Source organism: Sesamum indicum, linkage group LG13 (genome assembly GCF_026168435.1).
Source record: "Sesamum indicum cultivar Baizhima isolate 11 linkage group LG13, ASM2616843v1, whole genome shotgun sequence".
In the NCBI taxonomy this organism is placed as follows: domain Eukaryota; kingdom Viridiplantae; phylum Streptophyta; class Magnoliopsida; order Lamiales; family Pedaliaceae; genus Sesamum; species Sesamum indicum.
In genome coordinates this window covers 11358006-11385044 of record NC_142669.1, presented here as the reverse complement: position 1 = coordinate 11385044, position 27039 = coordinate 11358006, and the positions used below count along the sequence as shown (strand labels likewise).

At 34.3% G+C, this 27039-nt stretch overlaps 3 protein-coding genes, 7 non-coding genes and 1 pseudogene across 10 annotated transcripts; 1 reads left to right on the top strand and 10 right to left on the bottom strand.

The window, feature by feature from the left end:
* Window positions 1–1277: 1277 nt before the first annotated feature.
* CYP718 (cytochrome P450, family 718) lies at window positions 1278–3752 on the top strand. The gene is made up of 3 exons (XM_011100081.3): window positions 1278–2670; window positions 2791–2978; window positions 3402–3752. Exons 1-3 carry the CDS (start codon window positions 1593–1595, stop codon window positions 3696–3698), a joined length of 1563 nt encoding a protein of 520 aa, XP_011098383.2. The 5' UTR covers window positions 1278–1592; the 3' UTR covers window positions 3699–3752.
* Window positions 3753–6354: 2602 nt separating this feature from the next.
* On the bottom strand, window positions 6355–10615 carry LOC105176845 (aquaporin SIP1-1). Its single transcript, XM_011099777.3, has 4 exons — window positions 10119–10615; window positions 8423–8752; window positions 7404–7676; window positions 6355–6661 (listed from the first exon to the last, which is right to left on the bottom strand). Exons 2-4 carry the CDS (start codon window positions 8720–8722, stop codon window positions 6515–6517), a joined length of 720 nt encoding a protein of 239 aa, XP_011098079.1. The 5' UTR covers window positions 8723–8752; window positions 10119–10615; the 3' UTR covers window positions 6355–6514.
* A 138-nt stretch (window positions 10616–10753) lies between these two features.
* Window positions 10754–12892, bottom strand: LOC148784506 (tyrosine--tRNA ligase, chloroplastic/mitochondrial pseudogene; annotated as a pseudogene).
* An 860-nt stretch (window positions 12893–13752) lies between these two features.
* On the bottom strand, window positions 13753–15350 carry LOC105177059 (peroxisomal and mitochondrial division factor 2). Its single transcript, XM_020698836.2, has 2 exons — window positions 15066–15350; window positions 13753–14847 (listed from the first exon to the last, which is right to left on the bottom strand). Exon 2 carries the CDS (start codon window positions 14836–14838, stop codon window positions 13957–13959), a length of 882 nt encoding a protein of 293 aa, XP_020554495.2. The 5' UTR covers window positions 14839–14847; window positions 15066–15350; the 3' UTR covers window positions 13753–13956.
* A 2940-nt stretch (window positions 15351–18290) lies between these two features.
* Window positions 18291–18364, bottom strand: TRNAI-AAU (transfer RNA isoleucine (anticodon AAU)). The gene has a single exon. It is a non-coding gene; the product is annotated as a tRNA-Ile (tRNA).
* A 691-nt stretch (window positions 18365–19055) lies between these two features.
* TRNAI-AAU (transfer RNA isoleucine (anticodon AAU)) lies at window positions 19056–19129 on the bottom strand. The gene has a single exon. It is a non-coding gene; the product is annotated as a tRNA-Ile (tRNA).
* A 690-nt stretch (window positions 19130–19819) lies between these two features.
* On the bottom strand, window positions 19820–19893 carry TRNAI-AAU (transfer RNA isoleucine (anticodon AAU)). Its single transcript has one exon. It is a non-coding gene; the product is annotated as a tRNA-Ile (tRNA).
* Window positions 19894–23166: 3273 nt separating this feature from the next.
* Window positions 23167–23240, bottom strand: TRNAI-AAU (transfer RNA isoleucine (anticodon AAU)). The gene has a single exon. It is a non-coding gene; the product is annotated as a tRNA-Ile (tRNA).
* A 1421-nt stretch (window positions 23241–24661) lies between these two features.
* On the bottom strand, window positions 24662–24735 carry TRNAI-AAU (transfer RNA isoleucine (anticodon AAU)). Its single transcript has one exon. It is a non-coding gene; the product is annotated as a tRNA-Ile (tRNA).
* Window positions 24736–26105: 1370 nt separating this feature from the next.
* TRNAI-AAU (transfer RNA isoleucine (anticodon AAU)) lies at window positions 26106–26179 on the bottom strand. The gene has a single exon. It is a non-coding gene; the product is annotated as a tRNA-Ile (tRNA).
* Window positions 26180–26866: 687 nt separating this feature from the next.
* TRNAI-AAU (transfer RNA isoleucine (anticodon AAU)) lies at window positions 26867–26940 on the bottom strand. Its single transcript has one exon. It is a non-coding gene; the product is annotated as a tRNA-Ile (tRNA).
* Window positions 26941–27039: the final 99 nt, after the last annotated feature.

Genomic DNA, 27039 nt, shown 5'->3' with positions numbered 1-27039 from the left:
ATTGAGCTTCTCACAGCTTTTTGAAAGGATTTGGACGGTGCAGACAATCTCTCGAGGTTTTGAGAATTATTGCCACACTCTCAAGCAATAGAGCAGTTTACTTTGTAGTTTATCCGAAATTTTTAGAGCTTTGAATATTCCCATAGTTATATAGCTTGAACCTTGTTGTCATCTTTTTAAATAATCCATGCAGATCCACTACCTCATCATGTGTTTTTAACATAATTTAATCCTTTACATTCTGGGATGTGCTCAACTACTTGCTGGTCAACCAATTCTTTATTAGTCTTAAAAAAAAATGTCTGGAACTTATAAGGAATCCCAATTTGTATAATCCTAATAAATTAAAGCACGTATTGCTAAAAAATGTATTTCTTACCAGTACGTCATGATATGTTTGATACAAGCGCAATAACGAAAGTGTTAATACTAAGTGATGATGCTGAATTAGCATACGTAAAATATTTATAAGGGTAAATTACATCTGCATACATCTTGAGATTGAAAATTATAATTATTTCTGTAAGTGTTTACAAAACGCTTTTAACCCAATTGAGAAAGTATCAAATTACTTAAGTACCCTCTTATTTTCAAAAGAAAGGGAAAAAAAGAGAGAGAGAGATAAAATTGGTGAAACGACCAGTATTTTCTGATCATGCACCTTTCTTTCCTAGTTTTACACGAAAAGGGTACAATTAAAATGCCTAAAATAAACAATAACATTTGAGTTAATTTCTTTTTGTCCTCACTATATATTCTCACGTCATATCTAGCTGTCTTTTTACCTTTTTATCACCGACAATCTTTATTTTAAAGTAATGCGATGCCAGCAATATAGTTAGAGATGCCCTATTGAAGTTCGATCCAACGGACATTTTAGTTCTAAAAAATAGTCAAATTTTTGTGAGGGGACTTTTTGGGATATCACATACAAAATTTTTTGAAATCCCATCGAAAGGAGTTAGATTTAAGAGGAAACAAACCTTAAGTGAGGCAATTGTGATTTTTATAGACATTTATTTATAATCAGACTAATCCTCAGGCGATGTGAACGTATAATATATATACCGTATGAAACGCAATAATTCTTTTTATGGACCGTCCGATGAACACTGTAGCTTTAGGTGAAGATTGGAGTTCCATGCCAGCATTTGACTTTCACCAGAAGCTATTACAGCTCAAGATTAAGCAACAGGCGGAGCAGATATCAAGGGATACTCTGCTGATTGATTAACAATATCAATCCAGTTTGACTAATGTGGCCGCCCACTGCAGTTTTAAAAGATCCTGCATATGTTTTTTCAACCCTCTCCTTCAGATATATTATGATGATGGTGGACGCATGATGTGTGGTTCTGATTACGCGTTGTGCCATCAAGTTGCAGTGCAGGAGAGCTAAGCTAGCACATGCTCATCCATATGATTGATTATCTGTAAAACCGGACCAACTTTGAAAACTTTCCTGCTCAAATCATCTTCGTTCATAGATTCATAAAGTAGGGGGATGTTTATGATTGCATGATTGGCCGACCATTTTTGTCGAAGATCAACAAGTTGACTGATTGTTAATCAATCTATTTCTACATTCCGTCATGCACAACGCGCGTGTATATATAGGCTGCAAAACTAGCAGCTTTTATCATAACTTGAACAGCAGCTATACTGAGTCAGTTTGTTTTTCCTGTCGATTGTTTTTCGTGTATTTGCCGATGGCTCTTGACATGAATTTTCTTGTTTCTGTCTCCATTTCTGCCCTTCTTGCTGTTGCTTTGGCCCTTGTTTTGACACACTGCAAGAGGTGTAAGAACAAGAGCAAGAAGAGGCTGCCGCCAGGGCAAATGGGGCTGCCCTGGATTGGCGAAACGATAGATTTCTGCAAAGCCCAGAAGAAGAACAGATTATATGAAGATTTCATCCAAGCCCGGATTCAGAAACATGGCAAAACATTCAAAACGCGGCTGATGGGGTCCCCCACGGTGGTGGTGAATGGGGCTGACGCCAATAAGTTCTTCTTGTCGAATGAGTTCAAGTTAGTAGTGAGCTCGTGGCCTTCTTCTTCGGTACAGCTGATGGGCGAGAATTCCATCATGGAGAAACAAGGGGAGGCCCATCGCTGCCTTCGTGCTATTGTTGCTACGAGCCTTAGCTCCGCCGGCATGGAAATTCTGGTGCCGAGAATGTGCAGGACAATCCAAATGCACATGGAAAAATATTGGAATGGTGGGGAGAAAACTATTAGCCTTTATCGTCTAACGAAAGTTCTGACGTTTACCATTGTCCTGGAATGCTTGCTGGGAATTGAGGTGAAACCTGGATTGCTGGAAACATTTGAGAGGGTGCTGGAAGGGGTATTTGCAGCCCCTGTCAACTTTCCAGGTTCGAAATTTTCCAGGGCAAAGAGTGCCAGAAACGAGATTGCCAACATGTTGGTTGAAATCATCAGGACAAAGAGAAACGACATGGAAAAGCAACAAGAAAAAGGAGAGGAAGAAGGAATTTTACTGTCCCGATTAGTTGCAGCACTTATTCGTGGTGAGATCAGTGAGGTTGAGGTGGTAGACAACGTCGTTTTGCTCGTTTTTGCAGCCCACGACACGACATCTTTCGCCATTGCCATGACGTTCAGGATGTTGGCTCATCATCCGGACTGCTATTCTACCCTTTTTAAAGGTATCCATCCCAAATGTTCACATACTCCAGCACTTCATACTTCAGTACAATTATATTATCTAGTACTCAGCAGAACTTCTTATTTATGTTATTTATCGTTCCCGTGACCGTCCATACCAGAACACAACAACATAATGAGCAGCAAAAGCCCCGGAGAAACTCTCACATATGAAGATACGAAGAAGATGACATATACCTGGCAAGTTGCTCGCGAGAGCATAAGAGTCTTCCCTCCCATTTTCGGTTCTTTCAGAAAAGCAATCGAGGATATCGAGTATGACGGATACATAATTCCAAAAGGCTGGAAGGTAAAACTTCTTTTCACCTCCTAATAGAATCATATTAACATCCCGTCCGAGCTGGATCATCAGCTAGCATTGGCCTTATTGGGATGATAGCGTAATGAACATGCATTGTAAACACGCTTACTCATAACCTCTTGAAAACATCTTATAAAATGCTCGAAATCTTACAAAGCAGTGCAGAATGCCGTTACATTGCTTAAAAAATGAGCTTATAAAGCTTCTTTATATTTTCAAAACCTTAACAAATCACGTCATTTCTAACATCTTATAACCTGAATGTACGGCCTTACACGATCATTTTAAAATAAGTTTATCCAAACACCCTCCACGAACATGAACTCGTCGGCCCTCAACAAGTTCTCAAACAAGTATATATATATATATAATTCAAGATTAACAAAAACCCTTCTTGTTCTTGCAATGCAGGTGTTATGGACTGCATATGGAACACACTACAACCAAGAGTACTTTGAAGATCCATTGAGGTTCAAACCAAGTAGATTTGAAGAACCCATTCAGCCATATGCATATGTACCATTTGGGGGAGGGCCAAGGCTTTGTGCAGGATACCAACTGGCTAAGCTCAACATCCTCATATTTTTACACTATGTTGTGACTAGATATGAGTGGTCCTTAGCCTGTCCTGATGAGCCTATCACTATGGATCCCCTCCCATTCCCTTCTCAAGGAATGCCCATTAGAGTTTCTCCCAAGTTTACATAGTTTTGGGTCAAATATGTAACTCATCAAAGCAATCATCTTCTTTTCATTTATTTATTTTCTAAGTTAAATGCACAATATTTTATTGGTAGACTCTACTATATATATATATTTATCAAGAACATGTTAGGGAAGCTGAGATTCAAAGTGCATGTGGAAAGTATATATGTAATCATAGCAAAGTTTGAAGTTAATTGCAAATTTCTTTGTGGATGGTTTCACCAATTATTCCCATAATATTGGTGAAATAAAATATTATTAATAATTTTGATTTTATCATAATATAATCATTAGTGATAAAAATTATGTATAAAATTATCATATTTATAGATAATTATTTCATACATTCATACAACACGAACTAAATTACGGTACAGATATAGTGACAATGATATTAAATAATTATCGTTCCTAGATTGTTGATATACTTTTGCCGTTTTTAGTAACAACCTTATGCATAATTTTTTTGTCGATTCTTGTAGGTACTAATCTTTACTGAACAATTATCACTATCAAAAACTATGAAATTCATTATTACGACAAAATAAAGGGTAAACTACGACAAATTTTTTGAAATTTGTCATAATTATAAATACATTCTCATTATTTAAAAACTACAAATATCCCTCTAAAACTAACGGTCATCTACCAAATAACTCCTCGCAGCAACCTATTGTAGAGGGATATTTGTTAGACGAACGCTAACTCAAATGGGGTATTTATAATTTTTCAAATAATAAAATGTATTTATTATGTAACAATAACAAATCTCAGATGAGCACATCATAATTACTCTAAAATAAAAGTTTTTGCCACTTAATACATTTAACTACTGACAATATCAAAATTATATTTAATCCTTTTTTTTCTGTCGATCTTCTCTCATTTTTAATGATTTTTGAATTCGCTGGATTCCAACTTGGAAGTTCTGCGGAATATCGCACTCCCCAAGGGCGAGATTAGTACTGTCTGAAGAATAGTTAAATTGCAAGATTTGTTGTGTGGCATACTGTTAAAAACTGATGAGTGTTGGCTTACTTACTTCTTAATTATAAAAAAATAAATTTATAATAAAAATATAATATTTTTAAATCTTATAATAAAAACATAAACAAATAGTGGATCTTGTCTACATCTTAAAAAAAAAAAAAAAAAAAAAGTAAATATTGAATCGTGAACAGCAATCGACGACCCAGAGTTGTGGCCGTGCTAATTCCCCGAGGCTACTCGACAATTTTCTTAAAAAAAATAAAAATTCTCTAACACGACTTGTTATATTTTTATTATATGATTTTAAAAAATACATTTTTATTAATAAAAAAAAAAAATAAGTAAGCCAATGATTATGAGTTTGGTGTAACACAGCTTAACTTTTAATAACTACATATATTAAAGTTGGCATAATGAAGCATGTGATCTGACCACTAAATTCTGTCAAAACGAAACAATGGAAAAAACAACAATCAACTAATGCATGTGGTTGCATTGGATTCAAATTTTTAGGGTCGGTTTGATTTTCAATATTATTTATGAAAAGAAAAAAATGTAATTTACGTCGTTGCGATATGAAAAATGAGTAAAAAAAATTTTTTGTGAAAAAGAGTAGTAAATTATCACTGTATTTTAAAAAATGGAGCAAATTAATTATCACCTGTCTAAACCATTAATAGGGATGATGTACTTTATTTTTCAAAATACATTAGAATAATTTACTAATTTTTATAAATTAATATAATAATATAAATAGTTTATAGACATCTCAATATATCAGTAAAACATATTTTCAATGTTTTAGTATTATAACCTAAAACATGCATATATAAATTAATTAAAACAAATGAAATTTTCATTAATATTACTCTCATATTTATAAAATTGTGGTAGTATTATTATTTTAAAAATATATTTTTTAACATTTTAAAAGGTAAATGACAACGAGGTTTTCTAAAATTTGATATAATTATAATACCCGTTCGTTATTTGAAAAATTGTCAATATCTACCTAATTTTAACGATCATTTCAATTAATTCAATCATTTAAGTTTCGTTAGGTTTTCGTTCATTTTTTATGAAGAACCGACTAAAATACTCTTGTCAACTATAAATTATAATTTATTTACTTTTTAAAAGTTTTTTAAAAAATTACAAACTAAGTGGATAATTTTTTAGGATTTTTCAAATTTCTTTGTCCACTTTCTTTCAATTTTTTTTATACTTTTTTTTAAATTTTTTTAAAAAAATTTATAGCAAGAACGAAATTGACTAGTCCGAACTTTTATCCAAAAATTATATAATTTCATCAAAAAATTAAGAAAATATCGATCGTTATATCAAATTTCAAGAAAATTTATTATAATTTATCCTATTTTAAAAATATGAAATCAAGTCTACCAAGCCCAATCCATCGACCTCAGGTTTGGAGCGAATCGAATTCAATGTTTTGACAATATGTTTAGTAATCAAATCAAATTCAAGTCAGAACTTATCAAACAAAAAATTAAATCTACGAATCGAGTTCAAACGAGCTTTAATTGATACATTTGAAATCAAACATCGCGTAATTTGATTATTTTCCAACCCTACCTGTCCATAGTATAGGTATTCTACAATTCAAGGACAAGTATCACACAAATATGTAGAGATTTGGATGTGAATACAATTGACAGACGAGGCAATATCGCTTACTTATTCACTATGCTATTCGCAATAGAGTTGAATAGTAATCAAGGAAATACATGCCATTACGATATCCATTAGAGGTGAAAATACAAGTTGAAAATCTCTGATATCCACAAACCCTAAATCTACTTACGCGCCTTTCAAGCTTTCTTCTGCTTCGTCGGGAGAGGAAATAGAAAACGGAAAACCCATGCAGCAAGTATTGCTCCGATGAAGGGAGAGATCCAGTAAACGTAGAGCTGCTCCCATGTGTTGTGCTTATTGTTTATGTAAGCCCAACCGAATGCCTGCACAATATCAATATAGGAAAATCAAAGTTAGTCCGGAGCTCTGCAGAACAATTGGTCTAAGCTGTTCTGTACATGAGAACATTTGTTGCCAGACAAACCAATAAATCGTTTGCGAGATACATAATCCAGAAAATCTGCAAGGTGTTTAGGCGCCTTGCCTTATATACTGTGTCACCGATTAAAATTTTCTCAAATAATGAAGTAAAGAGTTCTCATTCAAGGAAAAAAAGACAACATAAAACGGGATAAACATCAAGATTGAGAATTAAATCTTCCTCGTACGGAGACTGGAGGACCTCAAATTTGCTTCAAATAGATAATCAAATACAGAGAGAAGAATGGTTTGGATAAATCTTCTTGTGGTTTCGACGAACAGTAGTCCAACAGCCTATCATGGTCGATAAAATTCATAATTAGAGCAGTTGTTATTGCTTGGGACGATAACATGACATTCTCCAGATAAGAAAGTTGTCAAGATCAGCTTCTATTATCTAGAGATTCAGAGGACTTGGCAATTTCATGAATCTTACTGACGAAAAAATAAGAGGAAGTTCGAGCCTTTTATCAATAATCTAGGCAAAGGATAGTATCGTTCATTATTGTATCTAATTCAAATTTAATTAAGATTGTCGGGCAGATAGAGAACATATTGAACATATATTATGGAAGGTATAGAAGACGAGTTGTGGATATGCTCTCCGAAATGCAAAGGTATAACAAAAGGTAATGTATTGCTTACATTTGCAGGGTTCATGGAAGGTCCTGTATAACTGGAACCTGCAACTACTAGTGCAACAGTTGACACAGCAAGCAACCAGTTCCTTATAAGTGGATTGCTTGGACCCCTAAGCACAATGATGAGGACAGCCAAGGTGATTATGAAAGTCAAAACGCCCTCGGCAATTGCTCCAGTGTGCATGTCAACCTTTAAAGAAGGACCCCCGACCATGTGTTTGTACTGCATTGGCATCACCTCCAAAATTGCAACCACACCACCCACTGCACCAGCTGCCTGTCAAATAAACACTGGAATGTTCATTTTTTTCATGAAAATGAAAAGGGAATATAACTTTACCCATGCGGTCCAGCTATAGTATGTCGTTGGGGGTTGACGCATAAAAATGTTTATTTCAGGAAAATTGACATCCACATTGCTATTCTACGCTTAAGCGATTGGCAGGGAATATGCATTGAGAGCACTAGCCTCCAAATCTTTGAACACATAGCCATGAAGTTAGCAAAATAGTTTGGATTTAGAGAAAATTGAATAGATCTCTAAATCGTGAGAAAATCAACTCCAAACTGTAAGAGGGTGTTGGCAACAACTAAAAATAAGTGCTTATCAGCTTGTTACAAGCTGAAAATAATATGTTGAAATGAGCATCTTTGATTACAGCTTCTGCATTTAAATTACTCATACTAAGTTGATATAACCAAAAGTTATAAACAACTCCTTACTAACTTTTGCAACTTATTTAATAAAATTGTGAATATTGCGTAATTTTCCTTACACTCCAACTTTAGCTTTTTTCCACTTTTCACTTAGTTTTCAGACAATCGCAGTTTGGATGGTAGCTAAATTTACAACTTTTCGCAAAAGGGGTGTTTATTGTATCATTAAAAGGTTCTTTTTTATTGTTGTTGTGAATGACAAAGATTTTCAGTAAATACAATAAATAACAATACTTCCATTCACTTTCAATTAGTCAAAAATGAGGCAAGAGAAGCACTAATAAAGAGGCGAGACCCATTAGTAACCTGGGCAGGGAAGCGGAGGGCAGCAGAGACCAGAGAGTCCCCGCCACCAGCTCCGGCGGCATAAAAGGCAGCGGTGGCTGTGGGGTTGAAGGTGGCACCGCCTAAAAGATCACCGATGATTCCAAATATGAACAAGAGAAGAAATATGAAGATGGTGGTGATGAGAAGACTAGCAAGGCCCTCAGTCAAACCCAGAGCAGAAGAAGCAAGATATGTCAGAGCACCCAGTGATGATGCAGAGAAAATCCACATAAAAGTTAGCACACCATCAGCTACAGCAGCCTTGATTGCCCCCTTCATTGCTATCAGATTCTCTCTGTCCTGTGTCAACTACAAAGATTGTAAGTGCATGAGAAGGAGTGGATATCTGAATGACTTACCTACCAGTCAAATGCCCTGTTAATAACAAAAGTCAACACTAATCACATTGCTAACTTTTCAAACTTATCTTCCTAGAAGATCCGATTAGGTTTGGGACTGATAGAAATAATTAATGACTATTGATTATGAATTGGAGTCCACAAAATATTTGATTATGAATTGGAGTCCACAAAATATGAGCATGATTTTCATTTTGCACCCTCACAATAAACTAAACGAGCATATTGCAGTCCTAAAGGGAAAATTGCAATTTTAGTCCCATAAACATAGGGGATGAAAATTTTTAGTCCTATACGAATCTATTTTTTTTGTCCTGTAATTCTAAAACTTTTGCACATTGAGAACGAAAATAGTTGGAATTTGCTAAGACGGCACCCAATTAAGTTGGTCAAATGCACTTCAGTCACTTTAGCAAATTCCGGCATTTTGAATCCTCAAAGACGACATTTTAAAGTTATCAAAGTAGATTCATACAAGACTAAGATTAAAATTGCGTTTTTCCCCAACCCTAAAACACAAAAATAGCATTTTGCAGAACTGAAACACGTAACAAGTAGCAGTTTGCACCTTTAAGGCATTTCTTTCCACGAAAAAGTCACCAGAATTAATTCAAAAACCATATTTGAAGAATTGGTAACAATGGTACTCAATCAAACATGAAGTTTAAATACAATATGAAAGCAAAAATGTAATTTTTTTGACAATCAAGAATGGCAGTAAGTTCTAAATACAAGTTGAACTAAAGCTAGACATGTATGCGGCATCTTTATTTTCTTTGTATTGACCATAGTTGTTAAAGGTGCACCAATGCTACGCCCTTCCAATCATACACAAATTTACAGGAATTACTTATATATGTATCTACCATTAATATTTTGAACAAAATCAGCATGTCTAAGATTAGGTAGAAAAGAAGGCAGAAAATTAGGTTTTTAGCCAAATTTTCAGGGGGGGGAAAAGCAAACTAAAACCAGAATTTTAGAAAGAAAATATCAGCCAATTATTTCACAATTACAACAAAAAAATCAATAATTTATTGTTCAGCAGATTATTATATATGATCGAGAAAAAATTGAGTTATGACACTAAATAATTAGAACAAATTACATCATAATAAAGTAATCAATAATTTTACCAAAATTTCTGGTCTGAGAAAAAAAAAAAAAGATAATAGTACAATTTACAGTAGCCTTTGAGAGAAAAGAGAAGAAAGAAAAGGCAGTAGAATACGGGACGAAAGCAGAAACAAGAGAAAAAGAAAACAAGAAGACAGACTAAGAAAAAGCACAAAGAAAGAGAGAAGAAGATATTATACCTCAAAATCGCTTCAGGTCGAAGAAGAACGTCGCTGCTGGTGCGGAGAGAGAAATTGACTCAGGTTAGGTTTTTTTCTTTTTCTTTTTTCCCTTTCTTTAATAAAGAAATCATGGGCTTTTGTTCCTTTTCTTTAACTAATTCGGAGGGCCCAGCAAGCCCTTCTACTGAAAATGCTTGGTAGTTGGTACACCCCTGCCTTGCCCACGGGTTCATGCAACTGAGTCAAACACAAAACCAAATATCGCAGAGGAGCATGCAGAACTTAAAAGAAAAAGAGAAGCCCTGGATACGATACGTTGAAGATGTATGCAAGAATTGTTTCATATCAACCACAGGGATGAATTAGTAAGTTCATCTAAGTACAATTATGGACTTCACTGTGAAAAGGATGCCTATTAACCTTCACAAAAGATGAAGCTTGGACAACTGTGGCCCATATGAAAGAGTTTCAGATCAAATGCCAACGTTCTATGAGTTTAAAACATACTGCAAGATGAAATTGAAGGATGTCAACATATGGCATGTTCTGCTTAAAATATCGAATCTTCTATGATTCCAGAGCGTAGAGATGGTGATCGTCTGAAATAGCTTTGAGGTAGAGCAAGTAATACAGGAGAAATAAGCATAAGAAAGTGAGGCAAAATATTGTTTTCTTGCATAAGATGTGGTCAAGATTTTGTATGTTCTACCCGCAGGCCAATTTCAAGAATCGAGAATTCATAGCTACAGAAAGATCACGATATTCTCACAGTCAATCTTGTTCTTCTTCCCAGAGTACAACTAATGGCATCAACAATGCCATCAGGCTCAATCTCTTGGCCTCACTATCAATTCTGTTGTTCAAATAAGTTCCCCTTGCTTGAGAAGACGGCAGGCTGCCAATTACTCTCAAGCAAGTCGATACAGACCGAGAGAGATCTGAGAGATCCAAACGAGAAAGGTTCAAACACCTGATCTTGCCGCAGAGAAAAGTGAGGAACATCTTCTCCAATAGTTTCTGGTTTTCCAATTAAGCCAACTTTAGCATGACCAGGCCTCAAGACATGCGTAGCCTTGAGCGCTCCATGCAATCCCTCTTCCAATGGACGAAACGGGTTACCTGCTCGGCAAGCCTGCGCTAACCAGTATTGGGTAGATATGCTGGGTTCAGCATTTCGCTCTCAATCTGCGAAATCTCTTTCACGCTGAGGAAAGTTAGAATCTTGATAAACCTGATAATAACATCAGCATCGGAGATGGGGAGGGATTACTAATAGAACTGGTAAGGTGACACCTTCATCGCGGAGAAGACAGAGGAAACCGTAGGCCTGGAATAGCTGGTAGGTGAATCGGTCTAACTCATTCCCTTCTGCGATTCACTGTTCCGGACGCGCTCGTTAGACATCATGGCACCCACCTCGCGAATTCTCCGACATCCCTCAGGAAATCCAGCAGCTTCACGTCTTTCCACCAATGGTAATTGCTTAAAATCTTGACAGAAGACGGCGTAGACGGACTTCCCAGAATGCTCTAGGCAGATATTCCTGTCCAGGGAGACGGGGTCGAGTTGGGGCCTCCCGTGGCTCTTGCCATAGGGGTCGTAAAAGCGTCCGGTGCCATCCCCGAAGAAGGCGGGTGCGTCGTGGCCTCAGCGGAGGAATCAAGAGAGAACGATAATGGCGAGAAGCCTACCAAGGTGGAGAGTCTCGGAGGTAGGGTCGAAAAGCCACAGTAGACACTGAGAGGAGGGAGGTCAGTACGGTGGATTGCAGCGGTGGTGTGGGATAGAGAAGGCCTCTCTCTTCCAAGATTTCCACCACATTCCAGCTAGAAGAGTAAAGGCAGCATTGATGAACAGAGAAGCGGCTCTTTGTCTTTGAGCGGTGGAAATGAAAAGAAGGGTTTCCTGCAGTAATTATTAAAAGTATAATTACAGTCAACTTTCAAATTTTAATATATTTTATTATTTAATATATTATAAATATTTTTCATATTAAATATTTAATCACATTTTAGCATTTTAGCATTCGGATCGAGGTAGAAATATGCGATTTGTAAGCTCAAAGATGAATGCAATAAACACGCGTTAACTCAAAATAATTCATGTCTGAAATATTTATAGGGCCCAAGTGTACGGTATGAATTGGGCCACGTGTCACCATTTGAATTAATCGTACGGCGGAGCATTCATCACTTAAATCGGGTGATCTTTCGGGTTTTCGCTCGGGTCAAAGCTCCGAGGATCCAACCGGCGCACCAAATACGCGGATCTCGCTCTCTTTAAGTGATTTTATCCATAAGGGGGGGCTTTTTCGTCTTTTTAAATAAATAGGGGTAATACCCCATCAATTTTCTTTCTTTTTTTTTTTTGGTTTTGACATTAAAAAATTTGTTTTTTTTTTTTTTTCTTAGTTAAGTATAATATCCATAATAGATACATGAGAAGCTGAATATAAGTACTACGTACATCAGCGTCCAAAAGTGGAGAGGGGCGTTCTGTAAAGCCGATAGATTGAGAGTTTCCTACCCATTCTTGCCTTTGCCAGAAAAATCAGCCAACTCCATTAGCCCTTCTAAAGGACTAGACAAGCTTTATACTCTGGACTTCAATCACAATTCTGCAGAAGTCCCGCAGTAATTGAGCGTATGCCGTGCGACGATTCTGCCTCCTGTTGGAAGTATTTAATGAATGAATATTCGATTTATTTCTAAAATTATGTGCCTTGCTTTAGAAAGGGACTCGTTGTGCCGTGCGCTAGAGCTCCAGGACACCTTTGCATCGTGATGCGCCATGCGTCTTTAACAACTATGATCTCAATTATCTTACTGATAATGCATTTACTCTATTAATTATAAAAATTCTCAACCACCGGAGAAAAATGGTGCACAAAAAAGCAAGAAGGAAACACATAAACCAGACAAGAAAGCTCAGGATATCTAAACAGGTCTACTGTCGTTTCTCCAGGTACCAAGAACGCAGAAAATAAACATTACACATGTATTTCAATTACAAATATCATATGTCGAACGAGAGCCTTGCTAGATTAGAGCATACAAAGATCACATTTTTTTGTCAAAAAAAAATACATAAAAATGCCAACTCATTTGTCCAAGCAACATTGTCCTGCAAGCCAAAACATCTTAACCAGCCTACTGAAATTGCTAAAAACAGTACAAGATCCACGAAGCAGTTTTGTGAATTCAGTAGGACTAATCTTAAGAAAAATTGCGTTACCATGAATTCCAGATCCTATGTTAGAGCTACTTATCACCTAAAGCATAAGAACTGAGAAACTCACAAGTAGTGGATTGTATGGGATACTATGAGCCTCATGGCCTTTCAAAGAGCTTCACAAGTGATTGATCAAGAAAAATCGCAGGACGATTTCTCAGAAATTGGTCACATTCTCCGCGATATCAGGAATTGTTCTCATTTATTTCAACCTTTACAGATTTCCCTTGTTCCTAGAGTAGCTAATTCCACTTTGATGAAGCTCGTCCAGAAGTACTTAATGCTGCTCATTTCCAACTTTCTGGCTCAATTGAGCCATAATATTAATTTGGATTCCCTTCGGGGGGGGGGGGGGGGGTGACACTTCTATCACTAGACAATAACTCATGGAAGTATGATGGAGGCAAATAAGCATACATAGTGTTAGAAGAAAACAAGAGTATTATTAAGCATTCACCCACAAATGATATTATCAACAATATAAAACTGTCAACTACCATTACCAAAGTCACAATTAAAAATGAAAACTAGATAATGGTACCTACCAAAATTGAAACTCCTCTTTTTCGGTCAGAAGAGCAGTAGTTCTAAGCTCCAACTTCTTGCAAAGAAAAGAGAATTTATATCAATGTTTCTTTCCGGCATGTATGTAGCATGTGATGCCCACTGCAGCAAGAGCAACAATGGTTGATCCCCCAACAAAAATCCATTCCCTTTGTTTCAAACCACCAATTGATCCCTTCTTTCCGCTCTCGACTATGGCATCCCCATTAATACCACCATCCAAAACCACTCTTTCCTTTGATTTAAGCCCACTAATCACCTTCTCTTTTTCATCCAAACTATGCTCTAGAACACTAATTTCAGCTTTCATTTTCTCAATCGTCTTCTCCAACTCGTTCTTCAACTTCTCCGAATTCTTACTACTCCCCACCACTACTTCCAACTCCTCAACATTCTTCTTTAAACCTCGGATTTCCTTTTCCTTCACCTGTAATTCATCCCTCAAACTACTCTCCCCCCCAGCCAACTTCTCAACTTTAGCCACCAACAAGGCTTTCTCCATCTCAACGGCCCCCAACTTAACATCTTTCTCCTTCTCCCTAACTTTCATCCCCACCAAATCCCTCTTCAAGTCCGACAATTCCTCAGATGACTCTTTCAAATCACTCATCGCAGCTGCCAAGTCATGTTGCAGCCTTGACACCTCGGTTTCAAGGTTTGCAGCTCGAGCTACCACAACCTGTGAGGCCTTATTTTCTGACTGCACTTTGTTCACCTGCTTTTTCAAGTCCACATTCTCAGCGCTTAAATCTCTGACAGAGGATTTCAACTCCTCAATTTTCTGTTTATATTCCTTATTTTCCCGAATGATTGTACCATTCTCGTTTTCAAGATCAGTGATCCTTTCTTTCAGCTGAGAAATCTTTGACGACGCTTCATCCGCAGCAATTTCCACAGTGTGATCATTAGAGACTTCCCTTTCAATCGTTGTCCCGTCTTCCATTTAAAATTCCTGGAAACCACAAAATAAAAAAAATATGATCTCTTATTGAAATCAACAAGAGAAGTGTCAACTTTGAAGAATCTTCACTTGGGCTTACATATAATTGAATTTAAAAACATAAAACCAAAAGAATAGGGCAGTGCGGAGAAATTCAGGGAATTGGGATTCCAATTCAGTCGTGAAACTGAATTTCATGATGGAATTAGGAGAAAATAAAGGAAATCTACCTGTGGTACGTGGGAAGATTGTGATGAGCTTCCAACAGAATTAGGGTTCCAGAATTGCACTAAAAAGGACCAAATCTTCGCTTGAATTGAACAGCGAAGAGGCTGCAAGGGATGAATTCACAGATTGTGATCAGATCCAACGCTTGCATGAAGGAGATTTTTGGACTTTCAGTTCAAATGTTTCAAGTTTCAAGATCATTTGGAACGTGGAAACTCTTTCACTGTATATGTTTCTCTTCTTGAAAGATTTTGATTATGCTTTTGTAATCAGTATAGATTATATGGTATTCCTTAGCTGACTATAAAGTTATATTGTGATATTTATTTCTGAAACTTTGAACTTGTTTGTATTAATTTAATTGAAAAGACAGTTATTTGGTCTGAAAAATCAAATGCAACATCATATCTGCATGAGATATGAGTTTGCTTTGTAAAATTGAATATGATTATATAGTAAATATGTGGATTGATGTGCATATTTGTGTATATATTTTAATAGAAAAAAATGCAAGTAATCCCCTTATGATATCGCAAATGAACAAATTATCTCCTTATCACATGGGTGAATTTAAAGGGTTCCACACTTTGCCGGAGAAGGTCATCTTCTTGATTCGACTATTCAATGGTTGAATTTATTTATGATTAATGGGAATAATTTAACAAATATTTAATTCCAGTGTTCAATTAAAGATGTAGATGTTAACTAAGTTCTTGACCTCAATTAATTTAATAGGGTTAAATTAATTGTGTAGTATATAAATAGATTATGATGCCCCTTAAACTTTTCATGGACTAAACCCACAAGTATAGCCTATTAACTCAACTGGCTATGAGCCCAACAGGCTCATCAGTAGGAAGGAAAGGTTCACAGGCTTACCTACTACTTTACTGAGCTGGTAGACCCGAGAAACAAGCTCATTTCGGCCTGACACTAAATCATATAACTGGATGGATACGTCATATAACTTTTCAAAAAATTAGGACATGTTATCCTAAAATATCTACAGGTGGTTCCTAGTAGATTGACGAATTCCTCCTGAATTTTCTAAAATACATAGCAAGATTCAGTCCACCTAATGTATCTCAGTCAAACTAAGCCCAAATAAAAAATAGTGTTTTTTGAATAATAGCCAACTCAAAGGGCTTTCAAATGGCATAAGACTCTCCTCAACAACTTCCGTACGTTGCTCTGTAAATAGAGGCCTTGTGCAGTCCCTTTGTAACATCAACGCTCACTTTAAATCTCTCTCTTATCCTCTCAATTTTCTCCGAATTTTTAGGTCATTTGGAGCCTATATTTTGCACTACATGAATATATATTGTTTCATTATTCTACACAATCACTCTCACTTTAATTCAAATTTCTTTTATTCTTTTTTAGAATAACTTTAGTGGCTTATTTCAGGGCTAGTCCCCATTGATCATAAGATTTTTCTTGAAAATCCTTCGACCGTGTAGTGTGAAACAAATCTGGTATGCATCGAATTAAATTTGAAATTTTTTATCAAAACAAGCTTAAGAAAAGTAATGTTAAATTGTCCTTGACTAGTTTTATAGAAAAAATTAATTAATAATTTTTTTGAAACCTTATTAGAATCAACTAAATGAGATTTAATATTTTTCATGCACCAAACCCTAAATGTTTTATAGGACAAAATCAAAAGAAAGTAATAAAACTGACACAATGGCCCCCTAAATGTTTTATAGGACAAAATCAAAAGAAAGTAATAAAACTGACACAATGGCCCATGCGGGTATCGAATCTGTGACCTTCGTATTATTAGCACAATGCTCTAACCAAATGAGCTAATACGCTTTTAATCGCCCCAATGAATTTGTAACATAATTGAAACAGATTCTAGCTGAACCCACCATATCAATAATGAAATATGTTCCAATATTGCCTAGATTTTAAAATTATTTTTAAACTTACTTTAGATCTTAACAAATTAGAAAAATATTCAAAATAATTTAATTCATTAGATTAATTTAATTTGACAAGTTACCATAGTTGTTAGCCCGTGACTATCACAAAGGTGAATTTGAGGTGTCATCACACACTTTGCTAGAGAAGGTCATCTTCTTGATTCGATTATTCACTGGATGAATTATTATATGATTAGTGGGAATAATTCAACAAATATTTAATTCAAGTGTTCAATTAAAGATGTAGAATATTAACTAAAATAGTTAATAGTTCTTGACTTCAATTAATTTAAAATGGTTAAATTAATTGTGTAATATATAAATAGATTATGATGACCCTTAAACTTTTTATAAACTAAACCCACAGGCAAAACACATTATCTCACCTGGCTATGAGCTCAAAAGGCCCATAAACAGATAGCAAAGGCCCACAGGCTTACCTGCATTTTTACTGAGCTAGCAGACCTAAGAAACAAACTCATTCCGACGGAACACTACATCATATAACTGGACGGACACGTCAAAAAGCTTGCCAACACATCAGGACACGTCATCTTAAAATATCTCCTGGTGATTCCTAGTAGATTGACGACAAATGAGCTGGCACGTGTAACCAATTCCTCCTGGATTTTCTAGTTGGTAAGATTCAATCCACCTAACGTATCTCAGTCAAACTAGTCGAAATCACAAACGATTTTTTTTCTGAATAATAGCAAACTCAAAATGTTTTCAAATGGCATAAGACTCCCCTCGACAACTTCTGTGCCCTGCTTTGTACCTACCTATAAATAGATGATTGTGCAGTCATTTTGTATATCAACGCTCACTCTAAAACTCTCACTTATTCTCTCCAATTTTCTCCCGATTTTATTTGGAGCCTATATTTTGTACTCTACATTAATATATACTATTTATCATTATTCTACACCATTACTCTCACTTTAATTCAAGTTTCTGTTATTCTTTTTTAGAATAACTTTTACTGACTTAAGCATTGCAGTGATAATATTTGTTTTTCTAGGCTAGTCCCCATTGTTCATAGGACTTTTCTTGAAAATCCTTTGACCTTGTGGTGTGACAAAAAATCTAGTACGCATCACATTAAATTAGAAATTTTTTATCAAAACAAGCTCAAGAAAAGTAATGTTAAATTGTCCTTTACTAATTTTACAGAAAACATTAATTAATGAATTTTTTTGAAACCTTAATAGAATCAACTAAATGTGATTTAATATTTTTCTTGCACCAGACCCTAATTATTTTGTACAAAATAAAAAAAAAGTACTAAAAATAAAATAATGGCCCATGCAGGTCTCGAACCTGCGACCTTCGCGTTATTAGCACGACGCTCTAACCAACTGAGCTAATAGGCCTTCGATGCCCCCCATGAATTTGTAACATCATTGCAACAAAGTCAAGGTGAAGAGTATTGCCTAGATTTTTTAAATTATATTTAAACTTATTTTAGATATTAACAAATTAGAAAAATAACATGACATTTGAAATTCTTTTTGTTTGCCCTTCTGTATTTAGATGATTGTGCCTACCTATAAATAGATGATTGTGCAGTCATTTTGTAATATCAAGGCTCACTCTAAAACTCTCACTTATTCTCTCCAATTTTCTTTCAATTTTATTTGGAGCCTATATTTTATACTCTACATTAATATATACTATTTATCATTATTCTACACCATTACTCTCACTTTAATTCAAGTTTCTGTTATTCTTGTTTAGAATAACTTTTACTGACTTAAGCATCGCAGTGATAATCTTTATTTTTCTGGGCTAGTCACAATTGTTCATAGGACTTTTCTTGAAAATCCTTTGACCTTGTGGTGTGACAAAAAATCTAGTACGCATCACATTAAATTAGAAATTTTTTATCAAAACAAGCTCAAGAAAAGTAATGTTAAATTGTCCTTTACTAATTTTACAGAAAACATTAATTAATAAATTTTTTGAAACCTTAATAGAATCAACTAAATGGGATTTAATATTTTTCTTGCACCAGACCCTAATTATTTTGTACAAAATAAAAAAAAAGTAATAAAAATAAAATAATGGCCCATGCAGGTCTCGAACCTGCGACCTTCGCGTTATTAGCACGACGCTCTAACCAACTGAGCTAATAGGCCTTCGATGCCCCCCATGAATTTGTAACATCATTGCAACAAAGTCAAGCTGAAGAGTATTGCCTAGATTTTTTAAATTATATTTAAACTTATTTTAGATATTAACAAATTAGAAAAATAACATGACATTTGAAATTCTTTTTGTTTGCCCTTCTATATTTAGATGATTGTGCCTACCTATAAATAGATGATTGTGCAGTCATTTTGTAATATCAACGCTCACTCTAAAACTCTCACTTATTCTCTCCAATTTTCTTTCAATTTTATTTGGAGCCTATATTTTATACTCTACATTAATATATACTATTTATCATTATTCTACACAATTACTCTCACTTTAATTCAAGTTTCTGTTATTCTTTTTTAGAATAACTTTTACTGACTTAAGCATTGCAGTGATAATCTTTATTTTTCTGGGCTAGTCCCAATTGTTCATAGGACTTTTCTTGAAAATCCTTTGACCTTGTAGTGTGACAAAAAATCTAGTACGCATCACATTAAATTAGAAATTTTTTATCAAAACAAGCTCAAGAAAAGTAATGTTAAATTGTCCTTTACTAATTTTACAGAAAACATTAATTAATGAATTTTTTGAAACCTTAATAGAATAAACTAAATGGGATTTAATTTTTTCTTGCACCAGACCCTAATTATTTTGTACAAAATAAAAAAAAAGTAATAAAAATAAAATAATGGCCCATGCAGGTCTCGAACCTGCGACCTTCGCGTTATTAGCACGACGCTCTAACCAACTGAGCTAATAGGCCTTCGATGCCCCCCATGAATTTGTAACATCATTGCAACAAAGTCCAGCTGAAGAGTATTGCCTAGATTTTTTAAAATATATTTAAACTTATTTTAGATATTAACAAATTAGAAAAATAACATGACATTTGAAATTCTTTTTGTTTGCCCTTGTATATTTTCTATCCTATATATTTCTAATTCTATATTTCATTTGAATTATTTGATTAGTTATGCAAAACAATTTAATTAATAAGATTAATATAATATGACATGTCATAATAGTTGTTAACCCGTGACTATCACAAGGGTGAATTTAAGGGGTCACACACTTTGCTAGAGAAGGTCATCTTCTTGATTCGATTATTCAATGGTTGAATTAGTTTATGGTTAATGGGAATAATTCAGTAAATATTTAATTCAAGTGTTCAATTATAGATGTAGAATATTAACAAAAATAGTTAGTAGTTCTTTACCTCAATTAATTTAATGGGGTTAAATTAATTGTATAGTATATAAATAGATTATGATGCCCCATATACCTTTCATTGACTAAACTCACAAGTATAGCACATCAGCTCAACTCTCTACGAGCCTAACAGGCCCATCAGTAAGGAGGAAAGACTCACAGGCTTACCTGCTATGGTACTGAGTTGGTAGACCCAAGAATTAAGCTCATTTCAGCCGGACACTACATCATAAAATTGGACGGACACGTCATATAACTTGCCAATAAATTTGGAAATATCATCCTAAAATATCTACTGGTGGTTTCTAGTAGATTGACGAACTGGGAATCTACAAGTAACCAATTCCTCCTTGATTTTCTGGAGTGTATAGCAAGATTCCGTCCACCTAATTTATCTCACTCAAACTAAGTCCAAATAACACATGTTTTTTAAATAATAGCCAACTCAAAGGACTTTCAAATGGTTTAAAACTCTCCTCAACATCTTTCTTACGTTGCTATGTACACACTTATAAATAGAGGTCTTGTGCAGTTATTTTGTCACATAAATGCTCATTTATTCTCTCCATTTTCTCCCGATTTTTAGGCTATTTGGAGCCTATATTTTGCACTCTACATGAATATATACTATCTATCAATATTCTACACCATTACTCGTATATTAATTCAAGTTTCTTTTATTATTTTTTAGAATAACTTTTTATTGACTTAAGCATTAGAGTGGTAATCTTTATTTTTCAAGGCTAGTCCCCATTGAACTTTGGAATTTTCTTCAAAATCCTTCAACCTTGTGGTGTGCCAAAAAACTGGCACGCATCAGATTAAATTAGAAAACTTTTATCAAAACAAGCTCAAGAAAAAGTAATGTTAAATTGTCCTTTACTAATTTTGTAGAAAAAATTAATTATTAAATTTTTTGAAATTTTATTAGAATCAACTAAATGGGATTTAATATTTTTCATGCACCAAACCCTAAATATTTTGTAGGCCAAAACAAAAAAAAATAATAAAAATAGCATAATGGTCCATGCAGGTCTTGAACTTGCGACTTTCGCATTATTAGCATAATGCTCTAACCAACTGAGCTAATAGGCCTTCAATAGCACCCTTGAATTTGTAACATAATTGCCACATATTCTAGCTAAACCTAACATATCAATATGAAATTTGTTCGAATATTGCCTAGATTTTTAAAATTATCTTTAAACTTAGTTTAGATATTAAAAAAATTAGAAAAATATCCAAAACAATATAATTAGTAAGATTAATTTTTGACAAGTCATAATAGTTGTTAACCTGTGACTATCACAAGGGTGAATTTAAGGGGTCACACACTTTGCCTGAGAATGTCTTCTTCTTGATTCGATTATTCAATTGTTGAATTAATTTATGATTAATGGGAATAATTCAACAAATATTAAATTCAAGTGTTCAATTAATTGTGTAATATATAAATAGATTATGATGCTCCTTAAATCTTTCATTGACTAAGCCCACAAGCATAGTACATTAACTCATCTGGCTATGAGTCCAACAGGCCCATCAACAGAGAGAAAAAGCTCACAGGCTTACCTATCATCCATTTGGCCTTGCTGCTTTACAACATATGTACCCTGTGAAGAGGTTCTCCACTCTTTGCAGAGTGGGTTGGGTGGTGCTGGATACAGAGCTCTCACACGCTTAGATCACCACCGAAATAAGCATTATGCTCGCGTCGGTACTGTGTATACCAAGTCTTTATATCCACGTGGTTCTCTCGAACTTTGGCTGGGTAGAGGGCGATTTCTCAATCCCTACCTATGTGGTCTCATCTTAGATCTACTAAGGTCTGAGATCTTAAGGAAAAAACCCTTCACGTCATGATAGGCGCATGGTCCAAGACCTCAAAGAAAAGGACCTCGCTTCATCACTGCATACGAAATGAAAAGAACTAAAGTAAGAGCTCGTGAACCAACAAGACTTTACTGAGCTGGTAGACCCAACAATTAAGCTCATTTCGGCCTGACACTACATCATATAACTGGAGACACGTCATATAACTTGTCACAAAATTAGGACACGTCATCTTAAAATATCTATAGGTGGTTCCTAGTAGATTGACCACAAATGAACTGAGAATCTACTAGTAATCAATTCCTCCTCGATTTCTCGAGTACATAGCAAGATTCAATTCACCCAATGTATCTCAGTCAAACTAACTCCAAATCACAAATGTTATTTTTGGAATAATGAACAACTCAAGGGCTTTCAAATGGCATAAGACTCTCCACAACAACTTTCGTACGTTGCTCTGTATAGACCTATAAATGGAGGTCTTGTGCAGTCGTTTTGTAACATCAGTGCTCACTCTAAAACTGTCACTTATTCTCTCCATTTTCTCCCGATTTTTAGGCTATTTGAAGCCTATATTTTGCACTCTACATAAATATATACTATTTATCATTATTCTACACTATTACTCGCACTTTAATTCAAGTTTTCTTTATTCTTTTTCAGAATAAGTTTTACTGATTAAGCATCAGAGTGGTAATCTTTGTTTTTTAGCGATAGTCCCCATTGATCTTCGAATTTTTTTTAAAATCCTTCAACCTTGTGGTGTGACAAAAAATCTGACATGCATCAGATTAAATTAGAAACTTTTGATCAAAACATGCTCAAGAAAAGTAATGTTAAATTGTCCTTAACAAATTTTATAGAAAAAATTAGTTTATTGATTTTTTTTGAAATAATATTAGAATCAACTAAATGGGAATTAATATTTTGCATGCACCAAATCCTAAATATTTTGTAGGACAAAATAAAAAAAAAGTAATAAAAAATAACATAATGGCCCATGCAAGTCTTGAACCTGCGACCTTCGCGTTATTAGCACGACGCTCTAACCAACTGAGCTAATAGGCCTTCAATCCCCCACCCATGAATTTGTAACATAATTGGAACAAATCCTAACTCAACCTAACATATCAATAATGAAATTTGTTCGAATATTGCCTCGATTTTTAAAATTATATTTAAACTTAGTTTAGATATTAACAAATTAGAAAAATATCAAAACAATTTAATTAGTAAGATTAGTGTAATTTGACAAGTCATAATAGTTGTTAACCCGTGACTATCACAAGGGTGAATTTAAGCGGTCACACGCTTTGCCAGAGAAGGTCATCTTCTTGATTCGATTATTCAATGGTTGAATTAATTTATGATAAATGGGAATAATTCAACAAATATTTAATTCAAATGTTCATTAAAGATGTAGAATATTAACTAAAATAGTTAATAGTTCTTGACCTCAATTAATTTAATAGTGTTAAATTAATTAGGTAATATATAAATAGATTATGATGCCCCTTAAACATTTCATGTACTAAGCCCACAAGCATAGCATTAGCTCATCTGGCTATGAGTCAAACAGGCCCATAAATAGGGAGGAAAGGCTCACAGGCTTACCTGCTACTTTACTGAGCTGGTAGACCCAAGAACTAAGCTCATTTCTGCCAGACACTACATCATATAACTGGACAGACACGTCATATAATTTGCCAATAAATTAGGACACGTTATCCTAAAATATCTACAGGTGGTTTCTAGTTGATTGACGATAAATGAACTGGGAATCTACAAGTAACCATTTCCTCCTTGATTTACTGGAGTTCATAGCAAGATTCTGTCCATCTAATGTATCTCAGTCAACCTATGTCCAAATCACAAATGTTAATTTTGGAATAATAGCCAACTCAAAGGACTTTCAAATGGCATAAGACTCTCCTCAACAACTTTCGTACATACCTTTGTACACACCTATAAGTGGCGGTCTTGTGCAGTCATTTTATAACATCAACGCTCACTTTAAACTCTCACTTATTCTCTCCTTTTTATCCTAATTTTTAGGCTGTTTGGAGCCTATATTTTGCACTCTATATGAATACATACTATTTACCATTATTCTACAACATTACTAGCACTTCAGTTCAAGTTTCTTTTATTCTTTATTAGAAAAACTTTTACTAACTCAACCATCAGAGTGGTAATCTTTGTTTTTCAGATTAGTCCCCATTGATCTTCGAATTTTTTTTTTAAATCCTTCAATCTTGTGGTGCTACCAAAATCTGGCATGCATGATATTAAATTAGAAAATTTTTACCCAAAACATGCTCAAGAAAAGTAATGTCAAATTATCCTTTATTAATTTTATAGAAAAAATTAATTAATGAATTTTTTGAAATTTTTTTAGAATCAACTAAATGGGATTTAATATTTTTCATGCACCAGATCCCAAATATTTTGTAGGATAAAATTAAAAAAAAATAATAAAAATAACATAATTGCCCATGCAGGTCTCAAACCTGCGACCTTCGCGTTATTAGCACGACACTCTAACCAACTAAGCTAATAGGCCTTCAATGCCCCCCATGAATTTGTAGTATAATTGGAACAAATTCTAACTCAATCTAACATATCAATAATGAAATTTATTCAAATATTGCCTAGATTTTTAAAATTATATTTAAACTTAATTTAGATCTAAATAGATTAGAAAAATATCCAAAACAATTTAATTAATAAGATTAATTTAATTTGATAAGTCATAATAGTTGTTAACCCGTGACCATCACAAGGGTGAATTTAAGGGGTCATACACTTTGCTGGAGAAGGTAATCTTCTTGATTCGATTATTCAATGGTTGAATTAATATATGATTAATGGAAATAATTCAACAAATATTTAATTCAAGTATTCAATTAAAGATGTAGAATATTAACTAAAATAGCTAATAGTTCTCAACTTTAATTAATTTAAAATGGTTCAATTAATTGTGTAATATATAAATAGATTACAATACCCCTTAAGCTATTTATGGACTAAGCCCGCAAGCAAAACACATTATCTCACCTGGCTATGAGCCCAGCAGGCCCATAAACAAGGAACAAAGGCCCACAGGCTTAGCTGCATTTTAACTGAGCTGGCAGATCCAAGAAACAAACTCATTCCAACAGAACACTACATCATATAACTGGACGGATACGTCATATGACTTGCCAACACATCAGGACACGTCATCCTAAAATATCTCCTGGCGATTCCTAGTAGATTGACGACAAATGAGCTGGCACGAGTAACCAATTCCTCCTGGATTTTCTACCGTATATGGCAAGATTCAATACACCTAACGTATCTCAATCAATCTAGTCGAAATCACAAATGATTTTTTTTCTGAATAATAGCAAACTCAAAATGTTTTCAATTGTCATAAAACTCTCCTCAACAACTTCCTTGCCCTGCTTTGTACCTACCTTTAAATTGAGGCATTGTGCAGTCATTTTGTAATATCAACCCTCACTCTAAAACTCTCACTTATTATCGCCATTTTCTCTCGATTTTTAGGCTATTTGGAGCCTATATTTTGCACTCTACATTAATATATTCTATTTATCATTATTCTACACCATTACGCTAACTTTAATTCAAGTTTCTGTTATTCTTTTTTAGAATAATTTTTACTGATTTAAGCATCGCAGTGGTAATCTTTATTTTTTTGGGCTAGTCCCCATTATTCTAGTACGCATCACATTAAATTAGAAATTTTTTATCAAAACAAGCTCAAGAAAAGTAATGTTAAATTGTCCTTTACTAATTTTACAGAAAACATTAATTAATGAATTTTTTTGAAACCTTAATAGAATCAACTAAATGGGATTTAATATTTTTCTTGCACCAGACCCTAATTATTTTGTACAAAATAAAAAAAAAGTAATAAAAATAAAATAATGGCCCATGCAGGTCTCGAACCTGCGACCTTCGCGTTATTAGCACGACGCTCTAACCAACTGAGCTAATAGGCCTTCGATGCCCCCCATGAATTTGTAACATCATTGCAACAAAGTCTAGCTGAAGAGTATTGCCTAGATTTTTTAAATTATATTTAAACTTATTTTAGATATTAACAAATTAGAAAAATAACATGACATTTGAAATTCTTTTTGTTTGCCCTTCTATATTTAGATGATTGTGCCTACCTATAAATAGATGATTGTGCAGTCATTTTGTAATATCAACGCTCACTCTAAAACTCTCACTTATTCTCTCCAATTTTCTTTCAATTTTATTTGGAGCCTATATTTTATACTCTACATTAATATATACTATTTATCATTATTCTACACAATTACTCTCACTTTAATTCAAGTTTCTGTTATTCTTTTTTAGAATAACTTTTACTGACTTAAGCATCGCAGTGATAATCTTTATTTTTCTGGGCTAGTCCCAATTGTTCATAGGACTTTTCTTGAAAATCCTTTGACCTTGTGGTGTGACAAAAAATCTAGTCCGCATCACATTAAATTAGAAGTTTTTTATCAAAACAAGCTCAAGAAAAGTAATGTTAAATTGTCCTTCACTAATTTTAAAACATTAATTAATGAATTTTTTGAAACCTTAATAGAATCAACTAAATGGGATTTAATATTTTTCTTGCACCAGACCCTCATTATTTTGTACAAAATAAAAAAAAAGTAATAAAAATAAAATAATGGCCCATGCAGGTCTCGAACCTGCGACCTTCGCGTTATTAGCACGACGCTCTAACCAACTGAGCTAATAGGCCTTCGATGCCCCCCATGAATTTGTAACATCATTGCAACAAAGTCCAGCTGAAGAGTATTGCCTAGATTTTTTAAAATATATTTAAACTTATTTTAGATAT